The 24,505-nt window shown below is 44.2% G+C and overlaps 9 protein-coding genes across 9 annotated transcripts; 5 read left to right on the top strand and 4 right to left on the bottom strand.

Moving 5' to 3' along the window:
• Positions 1-2,032: 2,032 nt before the first annotated feature.
• On the top strand, positions 2,033-3,958 carry EAE98_008580 (uncharacterized protein; the record flags this gene model as incomplete). Its single annotated transcript, XM_038956203.1, has 1 exon — positions 2,033-3,958. The coding sequence occupies one exon, from the start codon at positions 2,033-2,035 to the stop codon at positions 3,956-3,958; it is 1,926 nt and encodes a 641-aa protein (XP_038807284.1).
• A 3,416-nt stretch (positions 3,959-7,374) lies between these two features.
• Positions 7,375-9,555, bottom strand: EAE98_008581 (uncharacterized protein; the record flags this gene model as incomplete). Its single annotated transcript, XM_038956204.1, has 3 exons — positions 7,375-9,060; positions 9,117-9,381; positions 9,449-9,555. 3 exons carry the CDS (start codon positions 9,553-9,555, stop codon positions 7,375-7,377), a joined length of 2,058 nt encoding a protein of 685 aa, XP_038807285.1.
• Positions 9,556-12,333: 2,778 nt separating this feature from the next.
• EAE98_008582 (uncharacterized protein) lies at positions 12,334-13,809 on the bottom strand (the record flags this gene model as incomplete). Its single annotated transcript, XM_038956205.1, has 1 exon — positions 12,334-13,809. One exon carries the CDS (start codon positions 13,807-13,809, stop codon positions 12,334-12,336), a length of 1,476 nt encoding a protein of 491 aa, XP_038807286.1.
• A 1,015-nt stretch (positions 13,810-14,824) lies between these two features.
• On the top strand, positions 14,825-15,345 carry EAE98_008583 (uncharacterized protein; the record flags this gene model as incomplete). The annotated part of the gene is made up of 4 exons (XM_038956206.1): positions 14,825-14,938; positions 14,994-15,072; positions 15,122-15,192; positions 15,247-15,345. The coding sequence occupies 4 exons, from the start codon at positions 14,825-14,827 to the stop codon at positions 15,343-15,345; spliced, it is 363 nt and encodes a 120-aa protein (XP_038807287.1).
• A 309-nt stretch (positions 15,346-15,654) lies between these two features.
• On the bottom strand, positions 15,655-16,103 carry EAE98_008584 (uncharacterized protein; the record flags this gene model as incomplete). Its single annotated transcript, XM_038956207.1, has 3 exons — positions 15,655-15,855; positions 15,911-15,970; positions 16,053-16,103. The coding sequence occupies 3 exons, from the start codon at positions 16,101-16,103 to the stop codon at positions 15,655-15,657; spliced, it is 312 nt and encodes a 103-aa protein (XP_038807288.1).
• Positions 16,104-17,386: 1,283 nt separating this feature from the next.
• EAE98_008585 (uncharacterized protein) lies at positions 17,387-20,446 on the top strand. The gene is made up of 3 exons (XM_038956208.1): positions 17,387-18,199; positions 18,252-19,626; positions 19,676-20,446. Exons 2-3 carry the CDS (start codon positions 18,296-18,298, stop codon positions 20,256-20,258), a joined length of 1,914 nt encoding a protein of 637 aa, XP_038807289.1. The 5' UTR covers positions 17,387-18,199; positions 18,252-18,295; the 3' UTR covers positions 20,259-20,446.
• Positions 20,447-20,537: 91 nt separating this feature from the next.
• Positions 20,538-21,434, top strand: EAE98_008586 (uncharacterized protein). The gene is made up of 2 exons (XM_038956209.1): positions 20,538-20,863; positions 21,183-21,434. The coding sequence occupies exons 1-2, from the start codon at positions 20,749-20,751 to the stop codon at positions 21,356-21,358; spliced, it is 291 nt and encodes a 96-aa protein (XP_038807290.1). The 5' UTR covers positions 20,538-20,748; the 3' UTR covers positions 21,359-21,434.
• An 810-nt stretch (positions 21,435-22,244) lies between these two features.
• Positions 22,245-23,022, bottom strand: EAE98_008587 (uncharacterized protein; the record flags this gene model as incomplete). The annotated part of the gene is made up of 4 exons (XM_038956210.1): positions 22,245-22,332; positions 22,388-22,680; positions 22,736-22,797; positions 23,001-23,022. The coding sequence occupies 4 exons, from the start codon at positions 23,020-23,022 to the stop codon at positions 22,245-22,247; spliced, it is 465 nt and encodes a 154-aa protein (XP_038807291.1).
• Positions 23,023-23,365: 343 nt separating this feature from the next.
• EAE98_008588 (uncharacterized protein) lies at positions 23,366-24,238 on the top strand (the record flags this gene model as incomplete). The annotated part of the gene is made up of 1 exon (XM_038956211.1): positions 23,366-24,238. One exon carries the CDS (start codon positions 23,366-23,368, stop codon positions 24,236-24,238), a length of 873 nt encoding a protein of 290 aa, XP_038807292.1.
• Between the last annotated feature and the right edge of the window lie 267 nt (positions 24,239-24,505).

The following is a 24,505-nucleotide window of genomic DNA, read 5'->3' on the forward strand; positions in this document are numbered from 1 at the left end:
ATTCACATTCACATTCACATCCAAATCCAGATCCACATCCACATCCACATCCATATCCAGATCCACATCCATATTTATATCTATCCATATCTACAACTACAACTACAACTACACTCACACCCATACTCCTTCATACTCCCACTCCCACTCAACAAAATAGACCTTCAACCTTATCACCACGACTCTCGCCCAATCACTTGACAACTGTGAAACCTCAAGATCCTTCTTTTGCCAGCCGTTCTCTGACTTTGAATACTTTGTGAGAGTTGCGTGTGTCCATCCATACCTCAATCTTCCACTCTAAAGATCCATAGGTACAAGTGACAACTCCAAGCTGAACTCCCTCGGATCCAAAAGCCACATCTACGCCCAATCGGGTTCTAGCCCCAAGTTTATTTATTTATTCATCTCTCTCTTTCTTTATCTCTCCAACCTGCAACAACAAGGTTCCTTCATTTTCCATTCCTTGGAGACCCCTGGCAGGAAACAGACACTTATTAGACACCTCATCTCGATATCCCTACACCCCACTCCACTCACTCCAAAAACCGGCCTTTGCTTTCGCTTACGCTTCCCTTCGACTCATCCTACTTACTTACTCTTCTTCGCCTTTCCACCTGCCGACTCATCCACCTCATACACCTTCAACTCCACATATGTGCGTACGATAATACTGGCTACAATCATCGTCGTTCGCAGTTAACTTCCTCCCTTCCCCCCCCCCCTTCCTCTCTTTTACCTCTTCTCCTCTTTCTACACTTTCGACTTCACAACTCATCAACATTCAATCCCGACCGAGAGACCCTTTCCAACTCTTGACGAACCCTCTACCATCTTCTCTCCCTTTCCATCGCCCATTCCTTTGATAAAGCTCCAACCACCGTCACTTGTCTCGTTCTGCGTCACACTGCTTGCTACCACGGCAACAACTACATTCCCGAACATTCACAAGGCTTTGCAGATCCCGTTGTAATCACCAACTTCATCAAAGGTCAACTGCATTCTTCCACCTCTTGAGCAATCATCCTCTCCTGATTTTCTTCCCAACGAACTCCTATTGTCGTCAACCTACAATTTCGAACATTGGCAGAAGAAGAGTCATATCTTCTACTTCCTTGTTCTACAAACAACCCACAGTAAACACATGAGTTCCAAGTCAACATTGAAGCGTTTATCACGATAGCCAACTTGATCATCTCCGATCTGTGATACACACGCCGCCAAAGTCTTCCACTGCAAGATCATTCGCTCCAGAACTGTGCAAGTCATCGATCACATCTGCTCTACCAAAGCATCACATCACTCCATCTCGATATTGCATAATTGATTGACTTCAATTGTGTGATTGCTTTCTCGATTCGACCCACCAAATCGACATCACACCTCAACTCACCCACACGTACGTCAAGTCGTACTCCTCGAGGAACCTTCGAAACCTCAGACACTCGTTCTATCAACGTCTGACTCCTATGTCAGCATAACGATTTTCAACTCTTTCCTTATTCTATTTTATTACCAGACTTCAAGTCTCTCTTCTTTGTCCCATTTAACGAACAACTTCAATAAATCTCTTTTGTCAAAGCGTATTCGAAATACCCCTATGAGCCTCTGAACACCCTACTTCTACGATCCGGAGTTATTCACCAGTTATCATTTTCTTTTTTTCGGCGGTTAGGATACATTTATATAGCGTTGCGAGTTTGTTTTATTGCCCATACACCTTTTATCGCCTTGCCTCATTCAGATCGAACTACAACCTCACTTATTCACTCCGACAATCATCAAGAGCATAGCTCTCCTTGTGCCACCATCAACTTTGTTTAGAGAAGACAAAAGCTTTTACGAATTCCACTTGTATCTCTCGATTCTTTACCTCTCAGGGCCCAAAAACATTTCGGTTGTAACAGTATTCAAAGCTGCACTTTTGTTTTTAAGTTTATTTATTTAATTTGCACACTTCACTCCTATTCGACCTTCACACTTCTTTCTTCACTCACATCACACTTCACTACTTCAACTCTTCATCATCACAATGGAGTGCTTAAGAGAGAAGTTTTACGACGGAGTCGTCCTTGATGGACGTTTTGAAACGATATCCCCCCTCAACCATGGTTCATTTGGAATGGTTTTCATGGCGAAGGACCTAATTACCAACGAAACCGTTGCTATCAAGTGTTTAACCAAGAAATCTGCCACGATGACTGATGCAGACTCGTCATTTGCCATCGATGAACACTCTGAAGAGCTATCCTGCCATGCTCGACTTGGCTCTCACCCAAACATAGTCAACCTCATCCACTCCTTCGAGACCGAAGCCCATGTGTACATCGTTCTCGAGTTTTGCTCCAGAGGCGACCTCTACGAGGCTATTCGAACTGGCACTGGCCCACTCGAAACGGAACATGTCCGACAATTCATGCTACAACTTATCGACGCTGTTGCATACATTCACAGCAAGGGCATGTACCACCGTGATATCAAGCCCGAAAACATTTTCCTTACCCAATCAGGAGAGATGAAGCTTGGTGACTTTGGCCTTGCAACTTCCGAGAAGTGGTCATATGAAACCACGGTAGGAAGCGACCGCTATATGTCTCCAGAACAATATGACTCTGCTGGCGCGGGATACTCTCCAGAGCAAGCCGATGTCTGGGCCATTGGCATTTGTCTATTGAACATCTTGTTCTCTCGCAACCCTTTCACAACACCCACAGAGTCAGACCCACTTTTCCTCGACTTTACTCGAGACAAGCAATCGCTCTTTGATGTCTTCCCAACAATGTCACAAGATACCTACGAAGTCATTGCTCAATGCATGAGCCTCGATCCTCGAAAGAGATCACTTGCCGCTGCTCGTGAGGCCATCGAGCGTGTACTTAGCTTCACAACATTTGATGAGTTCGCCGATGACTTCAGTTCTGCCGATCGACGTGGTATTCCCAGCTCAAACCGTGAGCCATTGCGTACACCTTCTATCCAAAGCCCTCAACTCGATGCGGGTGGATCTTTCCCTTGGGCCAAGGCATTGCACGCCAGCCCACCTCAACAGTTCCGCCAGCTCTCTGCCATTCCAGATGAGGACTATGACTCAGAGGACCTCTTCCCCGGCTCCGAAGCAAGCAACAAAGATTGGTTCTCCATTGGAGAACAAACTCCTTCAATGGAATCAATTCTTGATTCTTCCCTTGGAACTTCGATGCAATCTCTAGCCATCCGCCGCCACATGAAATCTGGTCCTCCAAAGGCTAGTCTTACCCCCATCTCTGGATCTCTACCAATCGCCATGGCAAAGCCAATCCCATTGCCATCTATGGCATCAGTCTTTGGCAAGAAGAACGACATGGTATCTAAGAGTTGGGGTGATCTCTGGGACGAAGAGATGGAAGAGGAAGAAGAGCTCGACAATCACTTCCAAGCCCGTCAAGAGGCTAACTCGCGAACTTGGAGCCACGAGAGCAAGACCAATGATGATAAGGCTGGCAGATCTCCATTGGAACCTCACACCTCATCATTTGTCAACATCCCCAGAGTCGCACCTAGTCGTACAGTGGCTCACGATATTGACGAGGATTTGGTGCCTGATGGCTTCTTTTTCCACGACACCCCTACTCAACAAAACTCACCTCGTTATTCACCACCCTCAAAGAGGACTGCTTTTGACAAGTGGTCTGCGCTCGGAGATCGTCGAAGGGCATTTGCAGGAGCATCACCCTCTGAAAGATCTATTGATACGTGGAAGAATCAAAGTACTCCACGTCGGAACGTTGGATTAGGTTTCACTAGTTTCGGTACAGGTGGTTGGGATACTAAATCGAACATTGTTAGTAAAGACAAGGGCAGAGAATGTCCATGGGCGCGGGCCAAGGGCCGAGATCATCATCAGGACAAGCGAAAGGACAAGCAGTCGGATCTCGGTGATTTGGAGTGGGTTGGAGGTTGGCATGACCTCCACTTGTAGTCATACGCTTTAGCTTTCTTTTTTACATTTTTCCTCCCAGACATACTACTCACACAATTGCTTATGGAGGATCGAACATCATGGAAGAAGCTTTGTTCTTGAATATACCAACAAATTTTATTATAGGAACGGAAAGGATGTGTCGATATTGGCTTGTTGATGAGATAGCTGGTGGACAGAGAAAAGTTGAGAAAGAACTTTTAGATAGGACTCGCTTTTCTGGTGGATTAGATAGATTATCATCTCAAAAACTTTTGTCGCGGAGATGAATGGCTTGATAAATACCAGATAATTACCCACTCTATATTTTTGTTTCCTTCATGGTGTTTATGTGATCTGAAAGGGTTTGAGCCGAATAGTTTTTGAGATGTAGGTAGGTAGGTGCACAGGGTGTGGGTGTGGGTGTGCGACAGGTAGGTTGGGGGTGGCTTTCGAAAGCTGTCGGGAGATGGACAAGTTCGTAGGTGGGCGAGATTTCTCAGGCTGCTGTACTGACCACTTTCCCCCTTCACTCGGTACCATGTATGAGAACCGACGGGACAAGTAGCAACATAGGTGGGCGAGTTTAAATTTCTCAGAGAACTGAGATGAGAGAGATATTGATGTTGCTATCGGCATCTAGCATGCAGTCTTCCCTCTTCGTATGATGTCGAAGGGGGCGTGGGATGACAGGTTGGCGTAGGTAGGTAAGGCTTCTTCGTGCATGACGCAGATGAATCAGGTCGTGGCATGAGCAGCCATGAAGTGCAGGTGAGGGGTTTCGTAGACGGAGTTTGGTCCTAAGAGTAAGTGTAAGTGGAGGTGTGAGGATGAGGATGAAGGGGAGGAGAAGAGGATGGGGAGGATGGGGAGGAGAAGAGGGAAGAGGGGGGGAAGGGGGAAGAGAGATGAGGAGGGGGAGGAGAAGAGGAGGGGGAGGAGAAGAGGAGGGGGAGGAGAAGAGGAGGGGGGGGAGAAGAGGAGAATGAAGAGATGTTGGTAGTGGTAGTGGTGTGGTGGGAAGTAGAAGTGAGGAGGTGGGTTGGAGTGGATGGTGTGGATGGTGTGGATGATGTGGGGAGGGTGTGAAATGATATGGATATTTGGAGAGGATGAAGATGACCATGAATATGAATATGACCATGAAGATGAAGATGACCATGAATATGAATATGAAGATGAAGATGAATAAGTATTCATCAGAGAGGAGAAATTGCCAGTGCAATGTATATCTCATATATTTGATATATCTGATATGATAACACGATATAGTATATCATATATGAAACCCCTCAAACAAGAGAAAGAATGAATGAATGAACAAACGAATGAAAAGAAGATAGAAGATACGAAAATTAGAAGATTGAGATGAGTGAGATGAGATGCTTTACGTGTTGTCTTGTTTTCTTTTCAATTTTTCTCTTCAATTTTTCCAATTTTTCCAAATCATGGGATTTGTGCGTGCGAAATGGGGAAATGGAATAGGAGCGGGTGATTTGGTTCGTACTAGATGCACTAGGTACTAGGTAGGTACTAGGTAAGGTATGACGGAATTGTATTCTTTCGACTCGGTTATTTTTGCGGGTTGGGGGTGGAGGGGAGGCTAGGGGGAGCTAGGGGGTGGGGTGAGTGATTGGGTGATTGGCTCTACGTAGGAGAAAAACAGGCCGGATTTGACCACTATGTTGGTACGTGCACCCTCACCAAAACAACGCGTAGAGAGCATTGGTCAAATCCGGCCTGTTTTTTCTCCTACGTAGAGATTGGGTGATTGGGTGGTTGGTTGGTTGGGGGGCGTGGGGTTGGGTTGGGTTTTTGGGGTGGTGGGGATGGGAGGTGGATGAGAATGGGAATGGGATTGGCATTGATTGTGGAGTGAGTTGAGTTTAGTTGAGGATGATTGAACCTTTATTGTTTTTGTGTTTTGTGTTTTGTGTTTTGAGAATTGAGAATTGAGAATTGAGAATTGGCTAGTGCTGTCATAGGGTAGACTGAGCTAAGAGCATAAAGGGGTTGGTTGTCACGACGAATCCAATTGCTGTCCTCCCCGCATCACCGATCGATAGATATATCGATCGACGAAGAAGCAACGGATTGGATTGGATTGGATATCTGTAGTGATAGTTCTACATGTAAAACATCCAAACCCACAGAGACAAAAGCGGTTGAGATCTTCTGGGGCAGTTGGATGCAAATGCGAGAATTCTACTTGCATTGAATACTAGTATCATTGGTATTTGTCTCTTCCAGTCTAGTGTATCTATCGATCGATCGCTCCTCGCAAGCTTGCATACCTACTCGTAGGGATGGGCCTGCAGGTAGAAAATACAGATGTGCGACAGAATATCTGGGTAGTAGGTCTTGAGATTTTCATTAGATTGTCTAGAGGCTGGCTAGAACTAGGTAGTTAGTGCTAATTGGAGAGGTAAGGAGAGTAGAAGTTCATTATTTCCTTTCTCAGAAAGCCATGCCATTCTGGAGACGAGAGGTAGCGCTTTCCCTTTTTCTCGGAGATGTTTGTCGCTATTGGTATTGTAGTAGGCATTTACCTTCCTAGCATTCGGGCTCAAATCGAAGGATGAGCTAGAATACCAATTCATCAAGCGGCACAAGTACAAATTCTCTTTCTTTCTTCCCTCTGTCACTCCAGGAAGCTTCCTGTGGCTCTGCATACCAATCCAGCTTCGGGCTCATTAAATCTTAATGAGGTCTCTCTCTCTCTCTCTCTCTATACATATACTCCATCTACGACCATCCGAGAGTCTCAGAAGATCTTACATCAATCAATCTACACCTTCAATCTAAGATTATTACTCAACCAGTATTAACACCTATATAGTGAGTGACCCATTACATATACCCAGCTATTTTCCAATGCCACCCTTCCTGAAAACTACTTACTGCCAATAAAATTCGAGGCTAACATACGTTTGAAAATAACACAACTCTGTTTTCGAGCAAGTATTCAGAATTCCAAACAGTGCTTGACAGAGATTAAACTGTTGATGCATATTCATTCCAATCAAAATATCATATTCATTCATTGAAATCTGCGCTCTAACATTCGCAGTCCCCCCCCCCAAACCATTGGAGACAGCTCCAAACTTCGCCCCGAGCAATTGACTGTCTGTTCTAGACAAAGGATTAGTGTCGTAATTGTTGTATCATTATCACCTAAGTTGACGCACGCTTTACCACGTCGGCTATATCCAGATTGAAAATGTATATGAATCTTATGAATAAAGTTCATTGAATTCTAACTAATAGCTTCCTGTTGTCTACACAAAGTGAGGTAGGTTCATTGCATTCCAACGTATGACTTCCTAGTTTTTTTTATACAGAGTGACGTCCCTTATATCCTTTAGATCCACAGTAGTTATCCACCCAACCTTCCCCCCAAACGCCATCGCCATGCATATCTATACATTTGAACCTTTTTAAATCATACCTCCCTCAACTTCACTGGCCACGTTCCTTTCTCCTCTCTTCCTAGCCACTTCATCAAACATATTGGCCTTCTGAACCGCCCTCGATCTCTCCCTTACAAAAGCCAACAATCTCAAACATCCACTCGGCGTCATCCCCTCAATCCTTCTCGCCTGTCCCACACTCTCGGGCCTTGTTATCTTTAGCACCGATTTCTCATGCATAGAGATCCCATGAATAGAATCGTAATCTAAATCTACAGGTAGTTTAAGCATCTCATCCTTTTCAAAGATTCTCTGCGCAGCTTTTTGCTGTGTGACATATGGTGCGTAGACGGCTTCGATGCCAACTCTATCTCGGATTCGTTGGGTGTATGTTAGGATCTCCGGGACACGAGTCGAAAGATCGTTCATTGTGACGTCTCGAATGCGTAAGATGTCCAAGGCGTTTCGCATAGTACTATCATTTGAAACTTTGAAGCCATCGTTGATCCATACCGGAGCGCTGAATTTACTATTTTTGAGCGCTGATTTGAGACCATCCATCTGAACGACCTCGTCATTGAAGGCGGACCATCGTTTTTCACCTACTACTCCTGCTAGTCGTCCCTTTTCCGTAAGTCGTAAATCGGCGTTGTCGGCTCGGGCACTCATACGATATTCACTGCGAGATGTGAACATGCGGTAAGGTTCAGAAACACCTTTGGTGATGAGATCATCAATCATGATTCCAATATATCCATCACTGCGGGATAAAGTCAACTGTGGCAACGATTGTGATGCAAGACCGGCGTTGATACCAGCTATGATACCTTGCGCGGCTGCTTCCTCGTAACCTGTAGTACCATTGATTTGACCGGCTAAGTAAAGACCCTGGATTGCCTTTGTTTCGAGTGTTGCTTTTAGACTTCGAGGATCGACATAATCGTACTCTACACCATAACCAGGAGCGGTCATTGTGACATTCTCTAGTCCTGGAATGGTTCTTAAAAGTTGTTCTTGGGCCTCCGCGGGTATTGTCATGGAGATACCGTTAGGATAGATGACATCGCTATCAAAACCTTCAGGCTCTAGCCATACAATGTGTCTATCTTTATCGGAAAATCGTATAACCTTGGATTCGAGCGATGGGCAATACCTGGGCCCTTTCACAGTCTCTCTGATATGAATTGACTTGTCCAGATTTGCCCGTACCACAGCATGTGAAGCCTCATTCGTGTACGTAGCATAGCAGAGTAACTGGTCCTGGACAGACACAGTCTCGTTGAGATAACTGAAAGGTGTCGGTGGCTGATCTCCTGGCTGCACAGTGAGATTTTTAAAGTCGATAGAACCCTTTGCAAGGCGAGGAGGTGTTCCCGTCTTCAGTCTTCCCAGAGTAAAACCAGCGTCTTTCAGCGATTTGCTCAAACCAAATGTTGCCGCTTCCCCCATGCGCCCTGCAGGATAACATTCCAAGCCGATATGAATCTCCCCGCCCAAGAACGTGCCAGTCGTGATAACCACTTGTTTGGTAGGTATAATTTCGCCCGATTCCAGTCGCACGCCGGTAATCTTGCCACTTTGCGCCTCGCCCTCCTCCTTCGAAATAATGATATCCGCCACACTCCCGGTTACGATTGAAAGATTCGGATACGCTTCTAGCTCTTCTCGCATATGCTTTTTGTATAGATCTCTATCGATTTGCGCTCTTGGACCCTGACAAACATGTTAGCCTACAATTTTGAAATACCGCTGCCACAATTATCGCCTACCCAAACCGCAGGACCTTTCTTCCGGTTCAAGACCTTAAACTGCACTCCCGCTTTATCAATAATTCTTCCCGCAACTCCATCCAGCGCATCCACCTCCCTCAACATGGTACCCTTCCCTATCCCTCCAAAACTAGGATTGCAAGAACAAACACCAATATTCTCAAGTTTCGGGGTAATCAATGCAGTCCTAGCCCCAGACCGCGCGGCTCCTGCACAAGCCTCTGCGCCCGCATGACCTCCTCCAATAACGACGACATCATATGGTCTAAGAATACAAAGTTAGTTGCGAAATAGAGGATTGGAGGATGGAGTTGGAGGGGCGCATTCCATACCTTGTGTCTGCTGCTACACTTGCAAAAGAATTTCTTTGGAGGAACCAGCTTCTGGTGAAAGTCTGTAGTAAGGGGCGACGATATGCCACCGCAAGGCTTCTATTCATATTGGCATTTCGAATGCGTCTTGTGCGATTCTTGAATCGGTGGGAAACTTATGGGCGGGGATTTATTTTTCTACAAGGCTTATCGGAGCTTTTTTGGTCTTCGCCGATTGGCTGCATGGGTTTCAAAGGCAATCGATCACGACAACATTGAGCATGTCCAATTTGATAATGTTCCAGATTGTTACTATCTGAATGTGCTACTAGGTATGGATTGAATTTTTCGAATTTCATGGTGCAACGATTCAAGCATTTTTATAAGGTCGAGGTGGATATCATGATGAGTTAGCATATAAGCTTTCAAGAGACACATATATACACATATATTTTAATCAGATAGAGAAGCATCTACTAAGTTGATAGTGTATTTTGGGGAGCATCGTTTTGAAAACTCAATATTCAAATTCATTGTACAAAGGGATGGAAAGGGGGAACCAGAAGTTAGTAAATTAAGCGATGAGCATTGGAAGTGGTGAAGTAGAAGATAAGTGAACGAGAAGATAGGAATATAGGCGTCAAAGGAGATGGAACAATATTCAAAGACATATAGTTTTAGCGAATAGGTCAGATGAATATATAATGTCAGAAAACCTAGCCTTACTTCCTATTGTGGAATGAATGCACAATCTCATTTATCATAATGTAAGATCTTACACATTCGTCTAATATTCTCCTAACATTGAAGTTCGTGTTTTCGTCCCGTTTCATATCGAATCCGAGATCGCTAATTGCATCAATACAAATGTATCTTATACACGGTATCTCCCTTTCTTAACAAACGCCTGCATCTGAATACCCATATCCCACAAACCTCTTGTCAAACCTTCTTTCCTGTATTAGTAAACTTCTTGAAACTTTAATGTGTCGGCATGACCTGCTCCTATTCATACTAATGAGACACTTGTATGGTACCTACTCTGGCCACAAGTAAATCAATTTTTACTCTCTGACCGTCTCTCCCCCTCTTCTTCGACAACCAAACTCAACTGCTAACATGTAAACTATTATCTAACGGAAACTGAGGGGTGCAATTACTGTAGTCAAGATCTTCAAACCTGTCATTGGCATCAAAAGTACTCATCTGAGAGGTTGAGATTAATGCTACCGCTTCGCAATATGAACTATTCCAATAACAAAACGAGTGAGGACAACAAGAACAACAATAACAACATTAGCAAATTTCCAATCGCAAAAGTATCGTTAAAAAGAATCCTGAAGAACGTTGTAGACATACAACAAAACACGGTAAAGCAGGAAGCCGCATAGAACCCAGAAGTAACATGTGCCATTCACCACTGTACGCAATGACTAGATTGGATTCGATCCTCGAGAAAGCAGAACAAATTGCAAATTTTCTCATGAATGATCTACCTCTCATATGAGATAACTCAATGCATAACTAGGAGCGTTTCTCAAAGATGAGAATATCATACCGCGATAACATGATACCGTACGAGAGACAAGACAAGATTTCATTTGACGGCGATATGTCACGCCCGATAGTCATCCAAAACTCATGTATGATGCATACAAATGAGATGATCATCGCAGTTTCTGCTTATATTGATATATATCTAGACACACCGAGCAGCCGACAAGACGATAGTGAAACTTAAAAAGACCATTTGCTATTTGCTATTCGCTATATAGAAATTTACATCGAGGAAGATATATCATGCATGGATGTAATGCTCAACAAATTACCGCTTGTCTTACCGTATTTTTGAGTAAAATATGTAGCAAGTGAGATGAAATTTAATCCAGGAATAGATATATAGCAAAATCACAACTCCGAATAACATCAGAAGCAGAAGTAGATGAGGTGATGGATGACCTACAACACAACTGAAAAGGAAAAATAAACATTCCTTTCCTCAAATTCTTCATTGAAGCGTTGATCTTCCCGAGTAAGACTCCATGGAAAACAACACCTTCAATCGAGTTGCGTCGCCTATAGAGATCTTGTCTGTAGAGTAGCAGCCTGTGATTCATAGGTTTACCTATCTTTCTGGATTCATTTGATACAAAGAGTTAAATTCGCGCGAATGACGGAATCCATCTGAACTAAACAATGCATTTGAAAGGTTCCCAGTCCCGTTGATGTTCAGAAAAAGACGGCCGAGAAGAGCGTATCTCGAGAGGCTACTACACAAGACAGCCTACCACGCATTATATCATAGCAATAAGCAACAGAGGTTTGTGTTTATTATAACGGATTCATTTCTGTTTAGCCATCAGTGATAGCTTTAACTAGAAGCTACTAACTATGTGTATCTGCGACGATAAACTCTAGCGGCCAAGAAACATAATCTGAAATCCGAGTTTTTTTATGTTTTGTTTTATGTATTGCTGGTCCCTCCCACACAGTTAGGCTACACCGCTTCTCCTTCCCCCAGTAATCCAACTCAATTGCTGTAGTCCAGACGGCCGAATCTTGCCTTAAGAAATGTAACAATATCAATCGTTATAGTACGAGATTTGAGGTATGACCATCAATCGTAAGAACATTTCCGAAATTGCTCCCCAATAATACAAGGCAAACCAGCCCTAACATTGCGAGAACTAACATGGGTATACCAAGCCATCATCTCTATAAAAATGCCACAAACCCTGAAAAGCCCATGCACCAATTCGTAACCATAACGCTCTCACTGGAGGAAGAAAAAATGTGCATGATAACCAGAACGCCAATATAGGAACCCCACCTGTGATGCCATATAAGCCATCACCCGAACTCCATTTGCCATGAGAAAAAAAAGAAAAGGAGGTTTGGCCGGGAAGTTACCTTGCTGATCCAGCAAAGCCGGGCGAGTCCAGTTTTAGGATCCGTCTTAAATCGTTTTCCATGCCTCGAAAATCGGGATTGCTAGTTCCAGGGAGGGTACTAGAGGAACCTTGTGGCACAGGGGAAGAATGTGTGACTTGGGTGGTATTATTAAGATTATTGCCCGCCGAGAAGTTATTTCCATAGATTTGAGAGAGGTTTTGAGATGGCCCGTATGAATGAGCACGCTCAGGCGTTCTTGTAGGAGTTTTCGCTGGGGAAACTTCTTGGCGAAGACCTGACCGAGCGGATTTGGGAATTTCACCTGAGCTTCGGGAATCACCTCTGAATTTGTAATTGGCCTGCGGAGATCTTCCAGGTAGGCCGCCATTCCTTGGGCCAGTGGGAGAGCTGTGTCCACCATGACTGGACATTGCGGAATTCGTCGTTAAGCTCAAAGCAGGCCCAAGGTTGCCATTGGTGGATGGTCCTTCAGAAAAAAGGTAAGCCTTGAGTTGTTCTGACTTGTCTAGTGGTGACTGAGAGTGACTTGGTGATACTTGATGTGGCTGCGAGGGACTCGAATTCTTAAGTGCTTTCATGATCCTTTCATTATAAGGAGTGGAGAATGCTGGCCCCAATGGTAATCCAGGACTGTTGGATCCATCCTCCTCCATGGAAAACATACTACTTGCTGAACCACGAGAAGCTGGTATGTTTTTATTACGGTATTGACTGTTGGGCTGTGATGGAGTTCTTGTATTCCCCGGCGACTCAATTGGGGGATTGAAAGGCCCAGCAGAACCGGTGGCATTTGAGTTGGTACTTCGTGCTCGTATCTTTTCGGCCTTCTCCCGTTTATCTGCTTTGAAGAAAAGATCGAGGGGTGATTCCTCCCTATGTGACACATCCCTAAATATCTGTGCTGAAGATGGAGTTTGCGAGGATTCATCTGCCGAGGAATCTGGCTCTTTGATTGCACTCCCAGTCCTGATCGCTGGTGATTCTGGGACAGACTTTGAAAAGAAACTGGGCATAGGTAAAGCTGACGGAGCGGGAGATGCATGGAAAGTTGGACCTGCATAAACTTGAGCTGCGGATGGTGTTTGAATAGGTCTTGGAGCAGTTGAGCCACTGGCAGATTGAGCACCGGTCAATGGCGGGGTAGTTCGATCGCTCCTAGTTGCAACGGGAGACGTCTGAACATTTTTGGGTCTTCTTTTGTTGGTAGACTTTCTGGAACTATTGTCGGGTAGGGTTGAATTTGGTTTATTTTGAGAGGCTGGCTGGTTCTGCTGGACTCTTCGAGGAGTTCGAGGAGGGGTAGTAGGTTGCTGATCAGAATAAGTCATCGAGGGGTGCATGTTTTGTAAATATGCCTGATTATTGTAATCATGTGGACTTTGAGGGGCGTTTCGAGGTGAGGCTGTTCCGAAGTCTGTAGTGAAGCTTTGGGGTTGACGTTGCCCTTTGTGGGGAGTCATCGAGGACATCTTAGTTTGACGCCTATGAATGTGTGATTGGGTTGATGAAAGCTGTTCTTGATACAATGAAATCGAAATGATTGTGCTTGGTAGATAATACGAGACGAAAGCTTCCGCGTGTCTGTGCTATTGCCTGTGTAGATCAGATGGTACGAAATGGAGGGCTATAGGTAAGGAGGTGGACGTTCGTTGGCTGTGTCTCGCAATCTAGTAGAAGAGTAGTATTTTTGGTTGAATCTGTTTAATTTTACGTGGTTGAATGATTGAAGTGAGTTATTCATTGTTTTCGGTATGATAGTTTTATAATCTGTAGTATGTTTTTGAATAAGAGAAGGGGGGGGGAAGAGAGGCTGAAGAAGGTAAATGCGATACTGCGACCGATCGCTCTACTCCGTACCGTTTCACTGATCGATTTGGTAGATTAGTCATCTCCTTCCAATCAAAGCCCTCAGACTCTTCAGACAGATACCGATACCGTGAACAGGACGTAGGCAATGAAGGTAATTCAAAGACATCTTGTATTCATTCGACAGCCCTACAGCTATAGCTACAACACAGCCCTACGGTTGAATGGATCTATTTCATGTTAGTTTGGTGAAAGTTAGAGATCCGAAAATATTCAATCGAAGCCCAAGGAATTCTAGTACAGTATTAGCGCCCTCCTTTCGAGCTTTGTTTACACCAAGCCGGAAAGCAGCCAAGAGTTCACGTGACCAAGACTGTTATGCCTAAACTACGGATAGGTAGTTCCAGAATATCAAAATACCATCATATGGATGTCTACCGTAGATTGATATCTATCTGCGTCCAAAATCATACATAATCAAGAAGTCCTTTTATTTTAGATTCCGAGATTAATCGTTCTTCCATTGCAACAAACACCAACCTTCATTTGAACCGATTCATACAATCATCAGCTTATCCATATTAAATTCGCAAATCAATTCGTTCGCATCTCATCCTGAAGTACCCCGCCAACACCAATAATTTAGATAACCATCAACACTCCAAATATCCCATCACCATGGCAGACGTAGAAATGGCAGATGCCCCACCAGCTACAGGAAAGAAGAACGGTCTTAAGAAGGCAGGAGGTGGTGAAGGTTCGGAAGGCAAAAAGCGCTTCGAAGTGAAGAAGGTATAGATGCCTCGACTGTTGTTGGTTTTCTGCACAGCTTTAATAAGATATCTAGTGGAACGCGGTAGCTTTGTGGGCATGGGACATTGTTGTCGATAACTGCGCCATCTGCAGAAATCACATTATGGATCTTTGTAAGTTCGAGGATGCCAAACAGGATACCAACTGCTGACTTTCACAAAGGTATCGAATGTCAAGCAAACCAAGCCTCTGCCACAAGTGAGGAGTGCACTGTAGCTTGGGGAATTTGTAACGTCAGTAATTCCTTTCCCCTAGTGGTATTTGTTCTAACATCAGACTACGAACAGCACGCTTTCCATTTTCATTGCATCTCCCGTTGGTTGAAGACACGCCAAGTTTGCCCACTTGACAACAGAGATTGGGAGTTCCAGAAGTATGGTCGTTAAGTTGGGGGTTTGAGATTGTATTTGGGATTGGATGGGGTATTTGAGGAAGATGATGAAGCTACGGACATGAAGTATAATATACCAAAAAGAGCGGCACGAATCTCATCTGCGCGGTTCATCCAAGACCCAGTGGGAGGCAAATGGAGAATTTCTGGCAGGATTGGCGTTAAGGACACAGAAGTAGAGCGAAACTTCGGTACAATGTAGCTTTCAATGTGAAGCGTTTTATTTGTGCCAATATATTGTTTGCATTTTGAGGTATTCCCAATCCTATGACGCCCCCAGATTAAATATCCCTTCAACCATTCTTCAACCAACAGTCTTTCCATCCACAACAATCCCTTGTGTCGATGCATCCCGACCACCTAAAGGTAACCATCTAACGGGGTGTTTCTTGTAGAAGGGCCATGGAGGCACAACGATGGCGAAGGTGAATGCCGTTCCAAGTAAACCGAAAGCAAGCGCCAGTTTGATATCTTGTTTGAAGAAGCCAACAAAGAAGGCAATGGCCTATTACTATCAATCAGCATATTTCGAATGACCAGGAAGGGATAGAATGATTTACTCCGGATATTGCTAACAGAGCTGTTGTCAAGAATTCTGCCAATCTTTGACCTTCAAAGTCCTACACGCGGAACAGGGAATCAGCATCAGACCCAGCTTTATGACCTTCAATAATATGATTGTGTGAATGATTGTATACTAACAATTTGTCCTTCGGCAAGATCCCGAACCTGGTCAAGAATTTGGTCTGCCATGTTCGTAATTTGTGTGCAAAGTTGGATGACCGAATTACAGAAACAACGAATCAAGTCTTTTACTAGATAAGAAAGTCGATTTTGTGAAATGTTACCAAATTCTACAAAGTGTCCCTTGAAGCTTAGGTTGAGGCCACAGTTCAGCCTTGTTATGGTTACCTATGGTAGGTAGGTATACCCTTGACTACTAATCGCCTTGGCCGATAATTGGTAACCGGGGGGCTAAAGGCACATGGTTAGAGTTTGGGTGAGGGATGAGCGAGTTTGGTTCAACAAGATGTACAGTTTACTTGATTCCTGTTACTCAAACGGCTTGATATTAAAGTTATCCTACGAGTATAGAGAATACTATAGATATATGAGCTGGACGAAAACCTTCAAGTCTTGGCTAAATCGATAGTAGATAAGATGTGATGGGAGAAGATTCCAGTTCATGTATGGCGATAATCCACGACAAGAAAAGGCTTGGAAGATAAAGAACAAAGGGTATCTGGATGCAAGATTACATTCTCAGATGTCTGGATATACCAATGAAGAAGTCTCATGTCCTCAATGCACATTCCAAAATCAAGATCAATACGTCTTCTCGTGGGACCAAAGCATCCATTAGACAATTGGAACACAGGCAACCCAATGAATCCAAGCACCAATGCACCGATCCCGTATGTGAAAAGACGACTTGTATCGTTTGGCCTGTTGAAGAACATTATCAGGTCTTGGCCTTTGGATGATGGTACACAATCATACCACACCAGATGCCTCGATGGCCCCGAGCAGAAGGATTTGCCATGAAGAGGTTGTTTATGTGGGAGAGATGATTTTGCAGCGAAGGAAAGAAGATGATCTATTGTGAACTCTTATGATCTAATCGACGAGATATGTAAGACCTAGCAAAATGTAATTGATACCTAATAACTACCTAACCACCTACCTAACCATACGAGCCATACTATATATATCAAATGTCTGAGAACTGGCTGGAGGTTGGTAGGTCAATTCTCCATCCATTCTCCACCAAATTCCCCCCCACCAAATTCACTTTTTTCCAATGAATGGAACTCTGAAGAAAGTGTACGGAGTAGTAAGGAAGAATAAGGAGTAAGGAACGATAAGGAATGATGAATTCGAATAAGGAATAATAAAAGGAATGAAATGATTACCTACCTTCGTAGTAGGTATTGTACACCAGCTGGAAACATACATCCACCCATCCATCCACATCCACCTATCCATCCACCATCGTGACCCGTACACTAATACCTACCACTAGTCATAATAAGCGCCTCCACCAAGATTTCTCTTTCAAGCTTTCTTCCTCCAACTCCACTTCTTGTCCTCCTTGAAAAATTAACACCTCAAACAATATCGGATTGGTTTCGACCTTTCAACTCCCTTTCTTATTTAAACACAACATCTAACATCTCAATTCTTATCTTCAAATATCATTTTGCGATTAGCAACTTACCAAATATCTTTCATTTGGCCATTGGCTGTACCCTTAGCCATAACATAACGAGTACGCTTAGGGTTCCCAACACTACATAAAACCGGCCGACCTTTTTTTCAAACTTCTTTTACCTCGAAAAACTTCAACTCAAGACCGGCCACCCATAAAACCGACTTGTCCACCCTTCCAACAATCCAAGCCACGATCAATTCAATTTAAATACTGTTCCATATCGAAATATTCAAATTGTCGCATCAGAGCGATTGTCGAACGCGAGCGTCAATTCATTTCGACTCACAACGCCTCAACGGCTTCATAAACAATCAACCACCAAATTGGCGGGACTCGTATTCCAAGGCTTTTCCTTCATCCGTCCCCTCCTCGGTCCAGTGAAGATCTGGGCCTACTGCGGAGGCGACAAGAAACCCCCATAATTGCACTTTAAGCAATCCAAAGTCGAAACATATAACTGCAGCTATACATACACATCAAAAAGGGGTAGCGGATGGACGAGTAGCCATTCTTCACTAGACACCACACTGTACAGGGAGCACCTGTGCAAAGCCAACTATCAAATTGACGCCAAACAAGCGGTGGGCGCTCGTTGCGACCTGCCTAGACTTTGAAAGCTTTGGCTTCCTAGAAATTTGTATGTCGTTCTTGTTGTAACCGATGGAGTCTAATGGCTAATTCGCATGCAGAAACTTAACCTAAATATATCTTATCTATAATATTATAACTTAAAATGTCTGAACACGAAGACACCTCCCTTGATACCGGCTACAGCACGCCGGTGCCAGAATTAGATGACCACAGACATCAATCCCAAGCTCTACCAAAAGCTCGTTCTCGCAGCGGTACTATCGATAGCATGCAAGCTCCTTCTCCCCGAGCTCCACACAGTCCAGACCTAGCACACGTAAATAACACACTTCTTCAAACAATCGCAAGAGATTTCGAGGAAGCCATTGTCGACGAGGACTCGAGAGGTGTATCTCCAATGGCCATTCGAATGGCAGATAGAAGTCGTAGAGGAACTGCTGTCACTGCCGATATCCGTTCCCTATCACCACCAAGCTCAGTGAAAGCATTTGCAGATGCAAGAAGAAGAGAACGAGAAATGTCTGTTTCGGACCCAACCCCTGGAAAGGCATTTGCAGATGCCAGACGGCTCGAAGACCATAATGCTCTTCATAGAACAGAATCACACGCCAGTCACCGAAGCCATCGTACATTTCGTAGCAGACGCTACACTAACGACAACGATGCGAAGAGCTTCGCAAGTTCGTGCAAGTCAGCCAAGGAAGATGTTTGCTTCCCTCTACATGCTTCTCCAACCAAAAACACCTTACAAATCAATTTTGAAACCCTCGAGGATTTCATTTTGGAGGAGGAAAATCGTTCCAAGACTCCCGTAAACCACACGCAACCTCGAATCTTCCACGATTTGAGAACTAACGGTGCGGTGCCCATGATTGTTACATCGGAAGGTACAGTTGTTGATATTCCTTCGGGTCCACCATCAATCAATGAGAAGTTGGATTCATCTGACCTCGAGGAACTTACTCGGCCAAAGCAATCGCACCCAGACACTAATAGGTTTGAATACTTTTCCTCGCACGGAGTAGATAGTATTCACGCATCGGAATTTGGTGATCTCATCTTGCCAGGAGAAGATATAAGAACCCTATTCACTCCTCCACAAGAAGAAGAACAACCAGGAGAGAGTGTCTGGTGGTTGAATATGAACAGCCCGACAGAGGAGGAGGTTCGTGTGATTTGCGAGGCATTTGGCGTCCATCCTTTGACCATCGAGGATATCACAGCTCAGGAAACGCGAGAGAAGATTGAACTCTTCCCTTCGTACTACTTCGCTTGTTTCCGTTCCTTTAGCGTTGTAGAGATTGAGGACGGCCAGGAATACGATCCATTCAACATTTATGTCATTGTCTTCCGAGAGGGTCTACTCAGCTTTAGTTTTTCGCCAAATCCACATGCAGCCAGTGTTCGTAAGCGTATCACATTGCTGAAGGATTATTTGTCTTTGAACAGCGATTGGATTTGCTACGCGCTAATGTAAGTTTTCCCAACAAGTCACCGAGACCATGAACTGACAATTTCACAGTGATCATATCGTTGATACCTTCGGCCCTGTTATCCACAAGATCGACAACGAGACGGATACAATTGAGGATCAAGTATTCATTGCTCGCAGTGATGACATGCATGCCTTTTTACGAAAAATCGGCATGGTTCGAAAGAATGTTATGGGTCTGATGAAACTTCTGGGTGGCAAGGCCGATGTCTTGAAAGGCTTCACAAAGCGCTGTAATTCGAACTACCTCGTCACTCCTCACATGGATATTGGTATGTATCTTGGCGATATTCAAGATCACGTTGTCACCATGATGACCAGTTTGGGTCACTCTGAGAAGATGCTCTCAAGATCGCACAGCAATTATCTCGCACAGCTGTCAATTGACAACATCACCCAAGGGAACAACGCCAACAAGGTTCTGAGCAAGATTACTCTCCTCGCCTCCATCCTTGTTCCTCTTAACTTGGTATGTGGTATGTTTGGTATGAATGTTGCTGTTCCTTTCGGGAACGAGACGAACAACCTCATTCCGTTCTTTACAATTTTAGCTGTACTGGTGTTTTTCTCTCTTGCTTCCTTGGCCCTTGCAAGACGGTATAGATATATTTAGAAGTTTGTGGGAATCATTGTGCTTGATCTAATAATACTGTTGAGAGGGTTTGTAATCTTGGCAGATGTGGTAGATGTGGTACAGAACTTGGGCTAGATTCATGGTGTTACTATTACGGATCTCTTGGATACATTTTAGATGTCTTTAGATTTTGATATTGTTAATAATAAACCAGATACTACCTAGAATGTATGAATTGCATGATTCCAGTAAAGTGATATGATAATTGATATGTGCTTCAAGATGTCTGGTCTGAAGCGGCCAAAGAGGATTTTACACGTGACCTGATCAATGACTCTGATACCGATAATCTTTGAACCCGGCAAAATTTCTGAAGCTCTGCTCTCTCAAGCTCTGTATCAAACCATTGAATTTCAACCCCAGCAAATCACCAATTTCTCTGTCGCACACATAGGAATCCTTTCCTTTCCTCTCCAAACAAAATCTCAACACACAACTGCGAAATTCTCCATCAGTTAAACAAAAGAAAATGGATTCCTCATCTCTTCAGCAAACACCGGATCTCTCCAAGTTGTCGGATAGAGACAAGCAGGAATTGCAACAGTTTATTGTTAATGAGACGCAGAAGGCTAGGATTCAACAGTGTATGTGTTTTTTTCTTTTCATTTCTTTCTTTGTTCTTTTTGCTTTGGTTGTTGGAGTTCTTCTGGAGTTCTTCTGGAGTTCTTCTGGAGTTCTTCTGGAGTTCTTCTGGAGTTCTTCTGGAGTTTGTTTTGGGGTGGTGGGTTTTGTGTGGAGGGGGGGGGGGTTTCTGGGGGGGGGTTGTGAATTGTACTGCACTGCACTTCATTGCCACGCCGAGTCTTCTTCCCCTCCACGCAAGAGGGAGGGCTATTTGAAAACATGGATGGGCATAAGAATAAGAAGAAGAAGAATATCGAACCACAAGCTAACAACCTCTAGCCGTTCACTCCCTAACCGACGTCTGCTGGAAAAAATGCGTGACGGGCAGTATCCGCAGCGGCAAGCTGGACAAGAGCGAAGAGAGCTGCACGATGAATTGTGTCGAGAGGTTTTTGGATAGTAGTATGGCGGTGATTACGCATTTGAATACTATGAGGGCGAATGGGGGGGCTTAGGTTGGGGTGGGGTTGTGGTTTGAGGAGATGGGGATGTATGATTATTAGTTTGATGGGATGTGATGCGATGCGGTGGATGGGATGGGATGGGATGGGATGGGATGGGATGGGATGGGATGATGTTTTGAGGGGATGTCTGTGTTGGAATGGATATCTTATGATATGATATGATATGATATGTATACTTTCCACTTGTTTCTGATATGACCGAGGTGAGGGAGAGGGGGATGGAGTGTTAAATGAGGTATATGGATATGAATGAGACATGCATGAATGATGTCTCTTGTATGAATAGAAAAATCTAGGCGGATATGCTATGTGATTTGGGTTCAATGAATAACATGATATCTCTTCTCGCAGGATCTTGACCTCGTTGTGGAGGAAGTCGATGAATGGTGCTTGGCTGTATTGATGTGTGGAGGGTAGAAAAGCGGCAAAGTCGATGGAGAGACAGCCATTCTACATAAGGGTATGTTAGTCCAACATACGGTTTGAAAATCACTTGGAGGGGCTCGTGAATTTGGAGTAGAAGCTTGATTTGTTACGAATGATGTCCCTTATGCAGGAGGAACTCCGGGGTTTTCATATGGATTCATGCAATCGCAAGTCGAACTCGTTCGCTTGTACACAGTTTCTCAAAAACAAAACATAATGTAGCACATGATAGAGAGCCATCACAAACAAAACATATACAAGTTCAAGTGTATCAAGAATTGTCATTGGCAGGGTAATACTGCATTGGTATACACATTTTGGAAATCATCTCATTACGCTAAATGGATGTGGGTATCGACCAATCGTAGAAAAAGCTGGTTGTTTCTTCAACCATAAAACTTTTTGTTTCCCTCAAATCCAGATTCCTAATTCCACTCCCAGTTTTGATAATTTAGACAATGGCGAGCTTGGTGGCAGCAATGTCAAGAGCATCAACATCAGCAGTAAGACGGGCGAAGGCCTTCTTGGATCCATCAGGTCTGTAGTCGATATGTTAGTAATTGCACATGATGGAAGAATTTGAATTGAGCCTACCTGATGAGGGTGTTGATCTTGACGGTATCAATGTCGTAAAGCTTCTTCAAGGCCTCCTTGATTTGAGCCTTGTTGGCCTTGATGTCGACAATGAAGACAAGGGTGTTGTTCTCCTCGATCTTCTTCATGGCGCTCTCGGTGTTCAATGGGTGGATGATGACCTTGTGCTCATCGAGACGGGGTTGGGAAACGATGGAAGTACGTGGGTACTTTGGTGCACGGGAGAGTTGGAGGGTCTTAGGTCTGTGGAAGGTGGTCGAGAGACGGACCTTGCGGACCTTGTGGGAGTGAACCTGATAGAATCATTAGTATCAAATATTAATCTCAAGAATGAATAGAAGAACTTACACCCTTCAAGGTAGCCTTAGCAGCGGCATTGGCCTTCTTGTTACCACCCTTGGCGGCGGCACCTATTAAAACTTACGCATCAGCAAGCGCTCTTGAAGAACTCGCAATATCTGCTACTGCTGGTGCGCATCTTTCGCATTCCTTCCGGCTGTATCTGGAAATATTTTCATATTTCGTAATTTCAAAGCGGTCGCAATATTTTCCAAGGACGATATTGCGATTAAGAAATGCGATCAATGCGAATTTGAGAGAAAGGAGACTGTACCTTTCTTTGCTACGGGAGCCATTTCGACGAATATACTTCCTGAGGGATTAGTATTGGAATTGAGTTGTCGAGGAGTTGATGGATTGCTTCAAGAAAATATCTCGAGAGAAAAAGTCGAATTCACAGATCGTGGGCGAAAATTTCGCTAATCGGAGAAACTGTTTTGCCGGGCACCGAAGAATGACAAGGGATGCATTTTCCATCTAATTTTTCGATGTAAATACTTTGTGTACTAGTCGGGTTTAATCTTCTGTTATTAATTGATTCATTTTGGTTTTTTTATATTCGTGAAGATCTTCCGTTTTTTCGCTCGTGAAGACTCATGCTGGTTTCAGCATTGATTTGAAGTTCTCAAATCTTTCACCATGGGTATCAACAAGAAAACAAAACTTAAGTCTCTCTCACAAGGACGACCACCCACGATCAAGAAACCAGCTCAACGTATTTCAAGCAAAGCTACTCGAACAATTATTCGTAAGCACCATACGTTAGAAAAGCAAAAGGCCAAGGCGTTAGCAGAAGGTGATGAAGTTAAGGCGGCGGCACTAACACGTGAGATTGCTTCACAAGGGGGATTGGAAAGCTATCAACGTGCAAGTCTAATCGGGCAGGGCAATGATAGAGGTGGAGATAGTAGCAAGATCTTGATGGATTGGCTAGCGCCTCTATCTAAAGATCTCAAGGACCTAGTTGAAAGGAAGTCACCTGTCCGCATGTTAGAGGTTGGAGCTTTGAGTACTACGAATGTTTGTTCGAGAAGTCACACCTTTCATGTTGAGAGAATTGATCTAAATAGTCAATCGGAGGGAATCACGCAGCAGGATTTCATGCAACGCCCGCTACCGAAGGACGAAACCGAAAAATTTAACATAATCAGTCTTTCTCTAGTCTTGAACTACGTTCCGGATGGCGTAGGCAGAGGTAATATGCTACTCCGAACTCGCAAATTCTTGGAAACAATCTGTCCGGCTGGTGATGGCTTTAGCGAATGGTTTCCGGCATTGTTCTTGGTACTACCATCGCCTTGTGTGAACAACTCACGTTATATGGATGAAGCGAGACTGGAAGCAATCATGGAGAGCTTGGGATACGTCATGGTGAAGAAGAAGCTTTCGAACAAGCTGGTATATTATCTCTGGCGTTTACAGTCGCCAACGATGAAACCACGACAATGGAAGAAGGAAGAGATTCGAGCTGGAGGCAGCCGCAACAATTTCTCAATTGTGCTTAAGAATTGATCGTTATAATGGGGGGAGGGCAGGCGGTCTACATTATACATTGTACGTTGATGGACCGGTTGCAGCTGTGTCCCACGAACGACTATCAGAAGGAATTCTAACGACAATCAACACAGATTCCGGCATCGACCGGAATGTCCAGCTTGCTTCCGTACACTGAGGGGTTGTATCCTGCATGGAGCGATAGGCGCAAGATGCAAAATGGGCTCGGACTACAAATTTTATATGGTGGGTCGGCACCCTTGAGGAACATTTAGGCCTCTCCTG

The sequence above is a fragment of the Botrytis deweyae genome, assembly GCF_014898535.1.
Source record: "Botrytis deweyae strain B1 chromosome Unknown BDEW_023, whole genome shotgun sequence".
Classification (NCBI taxonomy): Eukaryota; Fungi; Ascomycota; class Leotiomycetes; order Helotiales; family Sclerotiniaceae; genus Botrytis; species Botrytis deweyae.